The sequence below is a fragment of the Neltuma alba genome, unplaced genomic scaffold (genome assembly GCF_004799145.2).
Source record: "Neltuma alba isolate B1F8T4 unplaced genomic scaffold, ASM479914v2 tig00012148_pilon, whole genome shotgun sequence".
Classification (NCBI taxonomy): domain Eukaryota; kingdom Viridiplantae; phylum Streptophyta; class Magnoliopsida; order Fabales; family Fabaceae; genus Neltuma; species Neltuma alba.
This window is the reverse complement of record NW_021636697.1, coordinates 261,311-276,584: the sequence shown is the minus strand read 5'-3', so window position 1 is coordinate 276,584 and position 15,274 is coordinate 261,311. Positions and strand designations below refer to the sequence as shown.

The following is a 15,274-nucleotide window of genomic DNA, read 5'->3' as shown; positions in this document are numbered from 1 at the left end:
AGTTCTCAAAGAAATCATGATATTTCGTCAGATGCTTATCTTTTTCTTTTTGGACCAAATGGATATTAATATTAAGGATAGGAAAAGAGATACTTATAAGGTCTAGCCCGAAGAATCAAATGAAGGGTACGCCAAAAAAAAAGAAATACAAAGCAATCAACTTAGCCAATGCCATTCCTATCCCCTAGAGATCCAGAACAGAAACAACCGAGAGTCACTCCTATGCACTGTGTCCTTGCGCATTAAACAAGCTAGAGGAGTTGATGGTCCCAGAACCCAACCGCTCGGTTCCATCTCCCTTGAAACAGCAGAATCCATCCGCTTAGTCAGAGAAAAGGAGAGATTATCTAAAATATTCAGCCATACGAAAGATATCCTCCAAGAAACTCTGGTACTTCCAACAGCGAGATTTAGGAGATCCATTGACCAACAAATTGTGTAGCTCACTTGAACACTAAAGGAATTGATAGCTTATCAAGAATGAACTCATCATCTAGCTCAATGAGAATGGTCCAGGATTTGGAGAACGGAATATAAGTTTTTCTGAATTAGGAGATCGGAGGGTAAGATAAATCATGAAAAACTTCAGTATTACATAATAATATCTCACAGTTACAGTGAAAGAGCTGGAATTACACATGATAGCTATCGAATAAAACAAGACAAATTCTTCAGTCCGACTAAATCTTTAGGGCAAGTGCATGTCTCCTGGTTCCCTTAATTGATTGTCAGAGATTGGCACGGCAGTAACGTTGTTATTTCCAATTATATTCTGATAAAAATTAGCAACTGGAGACTAGATAATCGCCCTATTCATGTCCTTAATGCTGGTGAGATATGTAAGTTAACAGTTCATAGCGTTTCTGAGCATCTAAGACCAGTATAAAGCACAGAGTTCACATTGTTTTGATGTATCTGAGGCAAAATATGTCAGGCAAATCAATCGACGTTATGTAATTAATCTCTTCTATTGTTGTGCCACCTTCTCTTGATACAGAGACCAACGTAACAATATTCAGTACTACATCTTATCAGAAGAAACTTCAGAATTTGGAACAGAGGCCTATCATGCTCAGATAGGAACAAGAACATTACTTTAAGCATTTCCAAGCATTTTAGCAGTCAACATGTCACCTGAACCCAACTGCAGCCAACATCTTTTTTTAACCCTCTTTCTTTAATCAACACCCTCCTCAACTTCCCAATCTCATCCCACATGCCAAATCGGGCATATAGGTTTGATAGCATAACGCAAATCCCAACATTCTGGGGATCCAACTCAAGAGCTTTTTGAGCTGCCAATTTGCCCATTTCAATATTCCCACGATCCACACAAGCATTAAGCAGTGCTCCCCACACGGAGATGCTAGAGTTTCCTATTCCCTTATAGTGTTTCTCATTCAGTAGTTCACATGCCTTCTGCAATTCACCAGCCCTGCAAAGCAAATCAACTAGGCAGCTATAATGCTCTGGACCAGGATCTAATCCAAAGTCATTAGACATGGATTCAAAATACTTGATTCCATCTTGTAATTGGCCACTGCGACTACAAGCTGAGATTACTGTCAGAAACGCTACCCTATCAGGTCTGATTCCTTCTGCTAACATTTCATTGTACAAAGCAAATACTTCCTTGTAAAGGCCATGTCTTCCGTACACCCCAAGCATTGAAGTCCATAATACAATGTCCCTATATTTTCCTCCTCTAACTTGCATTCCAGCCAACTTGAAGACCTGCCAAGCCTTCTTTATCAGACCACACTTACCATACATCTCAACTAAAGCACTCAGGAGAAACACGTCACTTTCTATGTTATGCAAAGCACGAAGCAAAAAGCTGTGCACTTGTCTACCTGTTTCAATTGCAGATAATCCAGTGCATGCACGTAAAGCGGCTGATAATGTATAGCGATCACATTTCAACTTCAACATGGGCATTTTCCTAATCAGTTCAAGTTCTTGGACCCAGAGTCCAGCCTCACCATAACCAGCCAAAAGTGCATTGACACAGACAGTATTCTTCTGGGGAATTTCGTCGAACATAAGGGCGGCATCTTTCACGTTTGAGAATTTTGAGTACAAATCAACGAGAGCAGAACCCACAAAAACACTAGATAACCAACCTGATTTTCCCCCAGTGGCATGAATCTGCTTTCCAAATGTAATATCTTTAGTTCTAGACGAGGCATTCAAAGAACTACACAGAGTATACGAATCGAACGGGACTCCATTTGTGTGCATGAAGGAGAAAGTTCCGAGAGCAAGAGAAGGGAAACCTTTTTGACAGAAATCAGATATTATTACATTGAAGTACAGTGGAGTTGTGGAGTTGATGCAATTGAAGAGATTAATCAAGGTTTGAAGCTTGTTCCTGGGAAAGCATTTGGTATAAGCGGCTATGAATTCCGAGTGGAAGTCATGCGAAACAAAGAGCATGCCCCTTGTGAGCAGATAACCATGAAGCTTCTTGATGGCTGCGACATTCTTAGTTAGGTGACACTGTTGCAAAAATTGAATTGCAGAGTCGAATGTTTGAGTTGATTTGAAAAAATTGACGTAGGACATATAAAATCGGAGGAACTAGAATATGTGCTTGTTACATTTTCACTCGAAAAGTTCTTCGTCATTTTCTGAATCAGTTACAAAAGAGATAACTGTAACACAACATTTTCCCGTTCCGACTACAAAATTTACTTTCTTTTTCCCCATTTATTCTTCTCACTTCCATGGTGCCGAGGATATTGGAAAGAACTTGATGCTGATTGAATAATTACGAACATGATCATTTATCAAAGCAAACTTGGAACTCTGCAATTTTATGTCAATTTTCAGTTGTTAAATTAGTTTGAGCAGTGATACATTGGCAACGGCCATGCATGTGTTAATAATAATTAGAAATTTAATCCGCACATCACTAAAAGCAGAAAATAGTTGCGTTTTGCCGACGCCTTTAGCTGCAGTTTGCTAACGTGACACCCACAAATTGGAAAACAAAAACAGTAAACTAGCATGAGAGGTCCCCATCAAAACCTAATCGTTTTCACCAGTTAAGCTTTCTCCATCTTTGCCTAAAATCATTGGAGACAAGTACAGAGTTTGTAAGCTGGCATCCATTATTTTCAGTAATAGTTCAATCGGGTCTAATGGGCTTGCTTTACTCATTTTATAGTCCAAAATCACTTTTACTTTATCTCATTATAATCTCTTACCCATCTTGCCATCATATTCAAACGGCTACATTAATCTTTGAAAGAAATTCAACTAATAACAGAGGGAGAAAAAGGATTATGGACGCAGACAAGGGAGAAGAACAAGTGTTGAATGAATGGAATCATCTCATTTCAATATCATTTGATCAATTGAATAGTACATTTCGTTTCAATCACATGATATCTGTAACAATTCACTCTTTCTCCTTGAAGAACGTGGATAACTGAACGATCTTGGCTTGTCTCTGAGAGCTAGATGTTACTAGCAAGTCAATGAAACCTTTTGCTTCGAGTTCAGAGCGATCATCGATCCTTGCATTGAACGATGAAACTTCCGAGTGTTCTTCTGCACTCAGACAAATGCTTCAACCATGAAATCCCCTGGAGTTCATCAGAAAACTGCTTTGCATCGTTCTCGTCCCACGTTCTGCCACTTATATCTTCACAAGTGGTCTCCGTTTTTCAGCCACATACATATTGAACAAAGAGAAGCATTATGGCACCCAGAGAGAAGTGAGATTGATGAAAACATCTTCTCTGCAAGGAATTGTGAGACCACCCATGGGATGATTAAACCCAAATTCTTCCTCAGCCATGCTCAGCAATTCCCGGAATTCGGTTCATTTAGGAACGATATAGGCACCACGAACCCCTCTTTTCCTGTCCCCAACGTACACTACACTGCAAAATACCCTTTTGGAACCTTAGGGGACATGGAAGCCCCTTCTTTCCCTCTGGAAAGAGAACGACGCAGGATCTGCTTAAAAGCCATTGTTGCTATGAGAGAGGTAGGTTTGTTTGTGAGAAATGTAAGAAAACTTGATGATGGGATGGATGAGAATGGTGAATGGGTGTGTGTATATATAGGATGAATGGGTGGGCATGCACGCAAGTTGTGATACACTATGTGGCGTGTGGTAGAGGGGAAATGATACTGAGGAGACATAAACAAAAGCAGAGATCACATGGTTGTGCCTGGAAAAGCGGACGACCGAAATACATAGGACCCAACTTATCTGAGATGAAAGCAGAGGAGACACAGGTACAAATTGCTTGTCACTCTGTCTGGCGATGGCTGAGTAATTACTAACTAGGCACTGCTTGCTGCCAACCAGAAATTAAATGCAGAGACATATGTCGGGCATGCACGCAGTTGTGATCCTATGTGGCGTGTGGTAGAGGGGAATGATACTGAGGAGACATAAACAAAAGCAGAGGATCACATGGTGGGCCTGGAAACGAACGACCGAATATACATAGGACCCAACTTATCTGAGATGAAAGCAGAGGAGACAGGTACAAATTGCTTTCACTCTGTCTGGCGATGGCTGAGTAATTACTAACTAGCACTGCTTGCTGCCAAACAGAAATTAAATGCAGAGACATATGTCGCAGCATTTTACAATTTTACTGTCACCTGTCGGTTTATTACCCTTGCTGCTTAGTTGGCTGGATCATATATGTTGTTACCATCTCGCTGCAAAATATCTGGTACGGTAACTCGGCCTTGTTTCATTCTGTTTTTTTTTTTTTTCGAAATTGTTTTAAGAAATTGTTTTTTAAAACAAATTTTGGGTTAAAACTTAAAAGCATCTGTTTGAATGATTGTTTCAAAGAATCATACTTGGGAATAAAAGTATTCCTTCTATTCTATTTAGAATCAGTTTTATAGTGTAAATTATATTTATAGAGACATACACTATAAAAATGAGTATTATATTTAGATTTTGTTTGAAATAATTGTTCCTAAAGTTAATTTCAACAAGCATAAAACTAGAGAGCAGCGAATAGATTACATTGAAATTGGCAAATTCAAGTGTGAGAGGCAGAGCATAACAGTGAAAGAAGATATCTGCTTCTTATCCAATTTTACCGGACAAAAATCATTTGCTAAAAAATAAGAAAACACACAACAATTAATTTTTAATTTTTTTTTCAAAACATAATTTTCTTGTTTTTTTCAAATATTTAACTAAAAAATTAATTATCAAACAGTTTTTTTTTTAAAATGTTTTGGAAATAAAAAACCAAACAAGACCCGATGGATGCTTAAGAAGGGAAGTAGCCCTCGGAAGAGATCATGTAATGTTACCGTTAAATGCAAACTCATCTCAACTTCGAAGATAGCCAACATGAACTTGACCATCAGCCAGATCATTTTGAGTTCATATCGTTTAACTCTTGAAGACATCAAGTGTCATCACCATAAGGAGTAAACTCCAAAGCTTTATATTTACAGTGGTGAGATTTAACTCTGATTAGTTTACTGAAGTGAAAAGGACATCTCAACTTTGTGAAGTTGCGCAAAAGGCAGAAAATAGTTGCGCCTTATAGGGCCTTTTTTGGTACAATTGCATTGTTGCTTTTGTTACGAACGGCCACACTTGAAAACTAATAACGCGTGAAGAACAGGAGAGGTCTTTTCTAACTTGTCACTATCAAAACCCCACATTAGCCTAAAATTATTGGAGACAACAACTCTATTTATAAGCTGGCACAATCAATTAGTTTTTTAATTGCGCGTATTGCACTCGACGATCTCAAGTTTTTGCTCATAGGTAAAATTATTAACAAATAAACCTTGATCGGATGCCCATACTATATTCTGTCACAATCAAATTTAATGCATTTAGGATGACTGAGGGTTAGGCCAACAATGATGTGTTAAGTGAAGTTCCATGAAGAGGTTTTAGTATCACTTCTCACGCTTTCTCATATCCATATCCAACGCAGGGTGGGAATTCAGTACGCGCACACACACACAATAAATGAGTAGAATTAATTCAACAGTTCTGAATAGAGAAGAGTAATTTGAATATCATGTATGTCCATTAATGAATGAAACTTTACAATTCACATAGTCCGTGCGAAAATTCAGTTTTCCGGATCAAAGAATGACGAGAATCCTTAGGGGCAGCCCTGGTTTTGTGTAACTGTGTCTTGGCTCGAGAGCTTGACCTTAGTAGCACAACAATGGAGCAGCTTGTGTCACCATCCTTTAGATGAAGAATTACAATACTTGTTTCCCCTTTGAGACATATGCTTCTCAACCATGAAACTCTCTCAACAGCGAGTTAATTCACTGCTCTTTTGATTTTTCCCCAGGTTGTAACTTTGCTTCTGCAGCCAACTGCGTAGGCTTTGAAGTTGAATCATTTGTGATCCTGACATGGTATGGGAACCTTCGTGACCAAGTGCACAAGGGAAAAACATCATGGTACAAGGCGAGAAGTGAGATTGATGAAGATATCTTCGCTGCAAGGAATTGTGAGACCACCCATCGGATGATCAAACCCAAATCTTCCTCAGCCCTCCTTAGTAATTCTTGGAACTCGGGTTCGTTCAAGCACGAGACAGGCACTATGAACCCTCTTTTTTGCTCTTCTCCCACGTACACTGCAAGATACCCTTTTGGAACCTTTGTAGACATGGAAGTTCCTTCTTTCCCTCTGGAAAGAGACCTACGCAGGATCTTCTTAAAAGCCATTGTTTCTATGAGAGAAGAAGGTTAACTTGTTTGTAAGCAATGTGAGAAAACTTGGTGAGATACATGGGGGATGGTTTGTGGGCGTATATATAGAGATGATTTTTAGTTTGGGAGGGAGGGGGGTTTTGTGAGCAGACTGTGATATCTGCAATGAGTGGTGTGCGAGAATGTGAACGGACATTGGAAAGTCATGAAGCATTCGAAGGATCACATGGCTCTGTCCTCAAATGCAGTGTTTGAGAGTTAATGTGTGTGGGGACACATTGTGCTCAACATATGTGAAAATTCAGGTGTATAGGACCCCACTTATCCCAAAAGAAGGGAGAGGTCCTTGTTGAAGTTGGGAGCCAGACTAAGTCAGTTACATTGATCGAAGTAAGGGAAGCAGATGGATCACTTGCATGTGACTCTGTCCAGAGATAGTTGAATCTGGATAATTCTAAAGTTTTGTTCCCTGAGAGAAATTTCTAGGTCACCGATCAGATGATCATGTCCAAATTCTTCCTCTACCTCACCCGACAAATCTTGAAATGAAGTTTAGCATGACATGAGAACTCGTTTTACCTCCAAGACACATTGCAAAATTTCCTTCCGTTTTTCTAGATGTTTGTTCATGCCTTGTGCTATAGCTGCTCTTTTTTAAGGCATGTTTTAAACATTGCATGGGCCACCTATATTTTTGCAGCAACAACACACAAAAGTATGAACTCTGAGACGAAAATGGGTGATAGTTGCAGGCTAAGTCACTTTGTACAAATAATTATGATAAATGTGGAGTATCTGTTGGACAAAGTACAATATCATCTCATTTGATGATGTTGTCAACCATCAAGAACCTTAAAACTCTCTGGAGAGGAAGTTTAAACTCGATCCTAAATAACCTCGCCTTTTCTGCTAAATATTTTTTTTCCTGATAGAGTAGAGCCATTGGAATTTCCCTCGGCTACTCAGCATGTTGAGTAGAATAATACATTTATTCAGTTACATAGAGTATGCACTAAGAAAATGGGTGATGATAGAAGTTCTTGAGTATATTTTTTGTCACTACGCTACGGCTTTTTGAGTATGTTTTGATTTCCAGTAGCAAATGAGACGAGGAAAATCTCTTACTTTGAAACCAGATTTCAATGATCGTTTGATCTGGCATATGAGTATGCATGAAATATGTAATACATTTGGTTCTTGAGATTTGATCTTAAATAAACTAACCCTATGACGATTACGAGGGCATTATGTCGAGCCGAAGAGATAACTTATGAATTCCTAAGGTAAAAAAATAAATAAATAAAATGAAGGCACCATCCTAGACTCTTACAATTCCTATGCTTATCACTGATGGTTTAGGCCCGTAGAAGAGCGTGACGGATGACATGCTGAAGAAAATTGCCTTTATTGCTCTAATGATCTGCGAGAATGAGGATTTTGGTGGACGAAGAGAAAACTTGGTTGGTTATTTGGGCATATTGGGTGTGTGTATATGTAAGGAGAAAGATGCAGGGCAGAAATTTTACGAAGCTGAAGAATCACTGTGTGCAGGTAAAGGCACAAATGTTTGATAGATTGGTCATATAATTTTTTATTTCAATGCATCTTCAAGAACTTTATTGTGATTGAATCTGCATGTGAGATATATATGTGCTACATTTTACATTTTGGATCCCATTTGAATGGCCACAGCCAAGCGGATCTCAGGCTTCAGTGGATCCAAGACTAAACTCCTTCTAAGGAAACACATATTAACCCATAGAGATAGGAACGAATTATATTCAAGTTATATTAGGTTTTTTCCTTACTGAACACGAAAATCAGGTTCTTGAACTTTCTTAAAGAATCAGTCTTTCCGGTAAATCAAATATATCAGTTCACTTTTGTTTTGAGTTGAACAATTCAAAGAAAAGCAGTTACTAGTAGTATTAATAGAATTAAGCATAGACGAGAACAGTAAAATCATTCATGATGGCGGCATTGGTTTACATTGGCATGTAGGGTTTTTCTGTCACTAACTTCCTAACGGCTCCTCAGTGTGCCATTTCTAACGACCAGCTAACTAACTACCTCCATCTCCCTCACTGCTATCTCTGTCATTCTGTTGCACACATTCGGTTGCCTTCCTGTCAGTATGGTTAGCCATCAAAACAATGGTGGTATGCTTGACTGAATTTGAGGTACAGGTCAACTGAGGAGCGTGTCCAAGACATGGTTGTGAATATATAAATGAATTGGATAAAGTCATTGAGATTTAACAGAAAACTGGAAGACGAGCAATATTTTCTGTCTATAACTATCCATCCAATCCAGGTTTTTTTTTCCCAGCTGACAGGTGAAGGAACAAACAAAAGAAAAGTTCCTTCTGTACAAAATTGCCTCAGCTAATCTTTAACAATCCAATTCAGCAAAAGTTACAGCCCATTCATGCCAGAAGTGAGGTCTAAGAACACATCTTCTGTACACGAAATTGTGAGACTACCCATTGGATGCTCATATCCAAATTCTCCTTCAGCTTGGTTTAACAATCCTTAAAATGAAGGTTTGCTAAAGTATGATATGGGAATCACAAATCGCTTCATTTTTTCTCCAGTGTAGACTAGAAGATAAACCTTTGGGACTTCCATAGCCTTTGAAGCTGCTCGAGTTATAGAAAATGATGATCTTTTGATACCAGGCAAGCGGAACCCCATTTTTAAGAAAGGATTTGACTGATAAAAAAGAGTGTTTCTATGAATTTCTCATTCGAGAGAAAAAATTGTCCAATTTCCACGGAAGGATTCATAACTATTAATTACTTTGCATTATGAGAACATTTCTGCTGTCCTAAATCGGAGGAGTGTGTGCAAGACACTGGTTATTTACATAATCTTTGAGATTGACAGGATTCTTGAGGTTTAACAAAAATATAAGTAAAGAATAATTTCTGTTCATAACTAATTTCAGATGACGTTTTTCACCTACATAAGAAGGACCCTATGAAATTTTATATATTTGCCAGTTTTTACAGGTTCTTTCATCACACCATTTCCGTAATTTGAGATATAATTATAGATGAAAGTTCTTTCCTTGTGAAATGTAATTACTAATTTGAGAAAAGAAAATATATTCATTTTTGTTATGGGATTTGAGTATGAAATGTTTATCTTTTTTATAATTGAAATAAAAATGTTTCGCTAATTCTTGTGGCCGGTTTCCTAAGATTTACCTACACTTCTCTGCAGACCCTTGATATCGCCCAAGAAAAGTCTTAATTGCATTTTACGGAACAAAGAATAAATTATGTTTTCTCCATTTCTGCAAAATGATCAGAAATAATCTGGTAATCTAATCTGAAAGTTCAATGTCATTAATAATCAAAATGACAAGTCACGAATTTCTCATTGAACACTTTCATTTCTTGAATAATTAAAGAGAAAGGGAAACAATCTTCACAAAACTGTATTGTGAACTCACTATGTTAGTCTAATTTCTGTACAATCTATACCAGTTAGCCTCCATTGAATCTAGAAGTAGTTGAGGAAGACATCTTCAGTGTAAGGAATTGTGAGACCCCCATTGGATGATCAAATCCAAATTCTTCCTTAACTTGACTTAGCAACTCTTGAAATAAAGGCTGGTTCAAGTATGATATAGGGATCACAAATCTCTTCATTTCCTCCCCAACATACACCGCAAGGTACCCCTTCGGCACTTCACTGGATTTTGAAGGGGAAGCCTTCTTGATTCCAGTAAACGAAAACCCATTGCTTTAATGTGTCCAAGAAGAGAACAAGACGTGTGATGACTTGCAGAAGAAGATCAGATGAAAAGAGAAAAAACAAGTGTTTGAATTTGGTTGGTAGACGATATGGTGAAATATTTGTGTTGCTTCGAAACCTATGCAAGAATGAGTAATATATAGATGAAAGACTATGTTAGGGAGAGACAAGGCCTCGTGGGAGTTCACACGGCATTGTTTTTGAGAAATATTTTCAAGAGTCAACAATATGCTATGCCCCACCCTCTTGAGGCCTAACATGATCTGTTTTTGGTACGTTTCGATTTGACCCATTGCATTGTTGATCTGCTTACAGAGATATCTCACTTGTTTCCTTTTTTCTTCTCTCCGCAAACAGATATACAGGGAAACTTGCGGTACAAAGGGGATGTATGGTTGAAGTCTGGTGTTGCCTTCTAGATGGAATACAGAAAATGATTATATATTTTGAAGAAACCTATAAAAATATGACTTTGCTTTTTGTGTTTTAATTATATTTTTGTAAGTTTCTTTCTAATTAAAGAAATCAAATTTGATTTTGTTTCTATATTTTATTAATAAGTTCTGATCAAGTTTCTTTTAAGGAGACCAAATTTGATTTTGCTTCTATATTTTATTAATAAGTTGTCATCGATTTTACTTCATATGAAAGAAATCTTGATCTATTAGGACTAGGCAGCATATCCATGGAAGACTTGTTGAATGATATTTTGAGCTATGTGAATCTCTCCCTTTAGCCTCTGTTCTCTCTCTCTGTTTTTCCCTTCATTCTTCTTTGTTTCTGCATCTCTTCCCCCATAATCTCTCTCTGTTTTCTATTCCCCTCACCATCACGGTTTCCATTAACTGTGAGTGTGTGATGTGTTACATTACTTCTTAATAAACATACTCTCATAGTCATAGTCTATGTTACCAGTAAAAGCTACAGCAATGTGTGCTGTTTTTTTTGTATCTTCAGCTCCTGGTTTTCTTTTTCTCTCTGAATAGATCAATTCAAACCTAACGTATGTCTAATATTTATCTCTGATGTCATTTTAATTTCAAGACATGCTTAAGACCTGTTATCTTTCTTTTAATTTGATCACACAAATTATAAAGCATGTTCCAGAAGTTAATTGAAGCTAAGTAGTTGTTGGCATGTTTTCAAATAAAGAGCTTCGAGCCTTTTGATTTTAGAAATTGCTGTCGTGAAATTGTAGATGAAGAGAGTATTTCAGAGAACCATTTGGTCGTGAAATTTCTAGTAGGATCATGCGATGATGTCTTGAAGTGTCTTTGTCAATTTAACAAGAAGGATAATTTGTTTAGTGCAATTCAGAACAGAACCCAACGTATATCTTATGTTTTCCGTTGTCGTCATATTAATTTTTATACATGCTTAAGACATATCATGTATTTATTTTATCTTGATCAGGAAAACTGATATAGTGTGTTCCAGCAACACTTAAATGAGGCTAAATAATAGTTGGCATGTTTATAAATTAAAAAAAAAATTGAACCTTTTTTAAGTTTCTTTTATAAATTACAATAAACTAGCGTGTTGGATTCGGGCTAAAAAGTTATCTAAAATGTTGGACTCTTATAAGGGAGATTTGTTGGTTTGTTCTTAGCACTAGCAACAGCTAAATAACGAAAATGAATAGGTGGTAGTATGATTAACATTGGAAGCATTTGCAATAATGAAGATAATGACGAAGTTCGATGCCATTCATGAGGTTATGGATGGAAGCATGGTATAGCTGCCATAACTCTGGCTGAAGACATCATATATTGGAATAGTATAATAGACCTTGTCTGTGAGTACTTTGTCCTGTAAGAGACCGTGTGATGCTAATGAACTGCTATGAAACATTCTTCTTCCCCAAACCATACCTTGGCTGTTATAAATTGGTCACTAGATCCTCGTAGGCCAGTTCTCTGGGATTTGGAATTATATTTATTATCTCACAATTTTATTTTCATTAATGATTGGTTTAGAAACATAACTGAAGGGGACTAATAGATCAATGAATCTATGGATGAGGGTACTCTTTTTCTCCCAAAATGGGCAACATCTTTAATATAGGAATAGCAGACCATAGGTTCATTTGTTGTGGCACTAAAACAAGAAGCAAGCTCATCTTTGGTGTTGATACCAGAAATCCAATGAACCTCATATTTTATTTGAAATATAATACAACAAGTGGCTGTTTAAAAGCAGCTTGTCTTACTTTTATGGATGAAATGTGAATTCACGTCACAGAGGAGTTGCTCCAGTGGGCCACAACGTATCAAAGAGGATGGTCCCAGAAGAATCTAGAAATAACTAGGCGGATCACAAAAAATCAATATAGTTTCTAGTTTCGAAAGTTCCTACGTGCACAGGTCCTTGGTAAATTTGATAATATGAAGATGCAAACATAAGAGATGCTAGCTCTTCCCTTATTAAATATAAGTACATATTTGAGAAAAAACAATACAGTTATCTTTATCGTGGATTCCCTTATGGAATGTAGACTTTCTAACTGAATTTTGAATATAAATGTTTTGTTAATTCTTGCTGGGGCTTCAAGGATATATACTTTCAATTTTCTGCAGAAGCCTTTGATGCCCCTCAGACTAGCTGATCCTAGTCTAATTTCTCTCAAAGTTAGCACCCGTTGAAGTTAGAATTTGAAGTGATATCCGCATGACATTTTATATGCAAGGCATTGTGAGGCCACTCATTGGATGATCAAACCCAAATTCTTCCTAAGCTTAGCTTAGCAACTCCTGAGGTGAAGGATGGTTCAAGTATGATATAGGGATCACAGATCTCTTCATTTTTTCTCCCAGCATACTCTGCAAAACACCCCTATGTTTGAACAGATTTGCAGAAATCCTTATTAGCAACAGTTATTTACAATTCTTTGCCTTACAAGAACTAGTTTCAATATTTTTAATGTCACACTTCGGTTATGATCTGAGTTAGTTGAGATGGGAAAGCCCGAAGTTGTTACAAACTTATTTGCCATTATGAATGGGCCTGCATTAGAATGAATTGTTCCTTTTTCTAACCTAAGGAAATGACATGGGTTAAAATTTAGGCTTCTTTACTAGTTTTCCTTTTCAAAAGAATCCCCATACATGCAAGTACTAGTTTTTGCATGCAAAGAAATAAAGAAATCACTTGAGTTGTTTGATTCATTATATAATGAAAACAAAATCAGAGACTTTCTCTGTTTACAAATACCTCATTCAGTCAGACGACAAGTTTTCCACTTCTTAAGAACGGAAAACCAAAAAATATTTACAAGGTAAGTGAGTGCCCATGTTCACGCAAACAAGTGAGTGCCTGTGTTACAAGACGTGTGCTAAAATATACATCAGTTTCCATCACTATGCTTTATAGCCCATTCATTTGAGAAGTGATATCTAAGAACACATCCTCACTACAAGGAATTGTGAGACCGCCCATTGGATGATTGTATCCAAACTCTTCCTCAGCTTGATCTAACAAGTCTTGAAATGAAGGTTGGTTAAGGTATACCATAGGAATCACAAAACGCTTAAATTGCTCTCCAACATAGACAGCAAGATATCCCTTTGGAACTTGCATAGATTTTGAAGCTCCTTGGCTGGCGCTGATTGAAGCCCTTCGGATGCTTGGTAAACGGAAACCCATTTCTTTTGTTTCTGAACTAGGACAATAAGGCAGTGTTTAACTTTTGATTCTTGAGGATGGAAATGACTTGTGTTGTGAAGGCAAGAAGGAATGTATATTTATAGTTGTTCAAGGTCTCAAGAAACCCGTTTTTTCCTGTAAATGATTGTCAAGGGTTGGCTAGAGGATGGGACCTACAGAGAGACAGGTAGTGTATGTGCCGTGAGGAATCACATGGTATTGTTTTTGTCTTTTAAAGGTCTCTATCAAGCACTAACAAGTTCTATAGGTATCCACTTGAAATCAATTGGATAGTCACAGGGAAGTTGCTAACGTTGTTAATGTATTATTTGATAGCCATTTCATTTTTTCAGACATGCTTTAGACATCTCATATTTTCCTTCTTAAATTCATGACGTTTCTTTCTCTTTTTAAGCAAACAGATTTATGACCTTGCTGAATCTGATACTATAGCTACTGATTAATATCTGGATGAAAAACTATATCACAGTTGATTGGTTGTCGACCATAATGTTTGGAGGCAACGAGCGAACCTGTGCTGCTAGCATGATCAACAGCTTACTGCCTACGTATTTTAAGCTGTAGGGCAATACTTGCGAAGAGTTAAGAGCCTATTCTATTCATCAATTAGATATTGCATGTTAAGAGATGACGTTAAACTCTAGTATGGTTTAATAAATTATCAAACAACCCTCTCCTCAAAATTTGCATCTCGTACCAATATTAGATTTGGAGGACTTCTCTCTCTCTCTCTCTCTCTGTCTCTGCGCTCTTGTGTGCATATATGCACATTTTTAGCTGATAAAACATGAAATTTTAAATCTCTGCTAAAGCTGAACTCTCATGTATTATTTATTTGATCAATGGGAGGGCACCCAAACCCATGGAGCTATATTATACATTTCAAAATGTAATGTTTTATTTTTTTCCCCCCTTAAATGAGCTTATCTTTGTTGTCTCCGTTGATTCTGACAAAATTTGTGGCCATACAAATTTAGACTGAAGGTTTTTAAGGACAATGTTAATTTCAACAGTCCAGGGTGTTGCCATATATTATCCTTGAAATCATCATTAATGAAGAAATCCTTGCAAAGCTACGAAAACGTCTGCTGTTCGAAATCTGAGGCCATGTTAAAGTCATTGTTTGTGTATATGTTCACTGAAAGTGAACAAAATTCATTGAGATATGA

General features: G+C 37.2%; 2 protein-coding genes and 1 pseudogene across 2 annotated transcripts; all 3 read right to left on the bottom strand.

Moving 5' to 3' along the window:
• Positions 1-65: 65 nt before the first annotated feature.
• Positions 66-2,811, bottom strand: LOC114723621 (pentatricopeptide repeat-containing protein At1g18485-like). The gene has a single exon (XM_028909822.1). The coding sequence runs from the start codon at positions 2,563-2,565 to the stop codon at positions 1,123-1,125; it is 1,443 nt and encodes a 480-aa protein (XP_028765655.1). The 5' UTR covers positions 2,566-2,811; the 3' UTR covers positions 66-1,122.
• Positions 2,812-6,006: 3,195 nt separating this feature from the next.
• Positions 6,007-6,832, bottom strand: LOC114723622 (uncharacterized). Its single transcript, XM_028909823.1, has one exon. It carries the CDS (start codon positions 6,694-6,696, stop codon positions 6,289-6,291), a length of 408 nt encoding a protein of 135 aa, XP_028765656.1. The 5' UTR covers positions 6,697-6,832; the 3' UTR covers positions 6,007-6,288.
• A 2,263-nt stretch (positions 6,833-9,095) lies between these two features.
• On the bottom strand, positions 9,096-14,084 carry LOC114723678 (uncharacterized; annotated as a pseudogene).
• Between the last annotated feature and the right edge of the window lie 1,190 nt (positions 14,085-15,274).

Coding starts and splice junctions, on each gene's coding strand:
- LOC114723621 (XM_028909822.1), bottom strand. CDS start 2,565: ATGTCCTACGTCAATTTTTTCAAATCAACTCAAACATTCGACTCTGCA.
- LOC114723622 (XM_028909823.1), bottom strand. CDS start 6,696: ATGGCTTTTAAGAAGATCCTGCGTAGGTCTCTTTCCAGAGGGAAAGAA.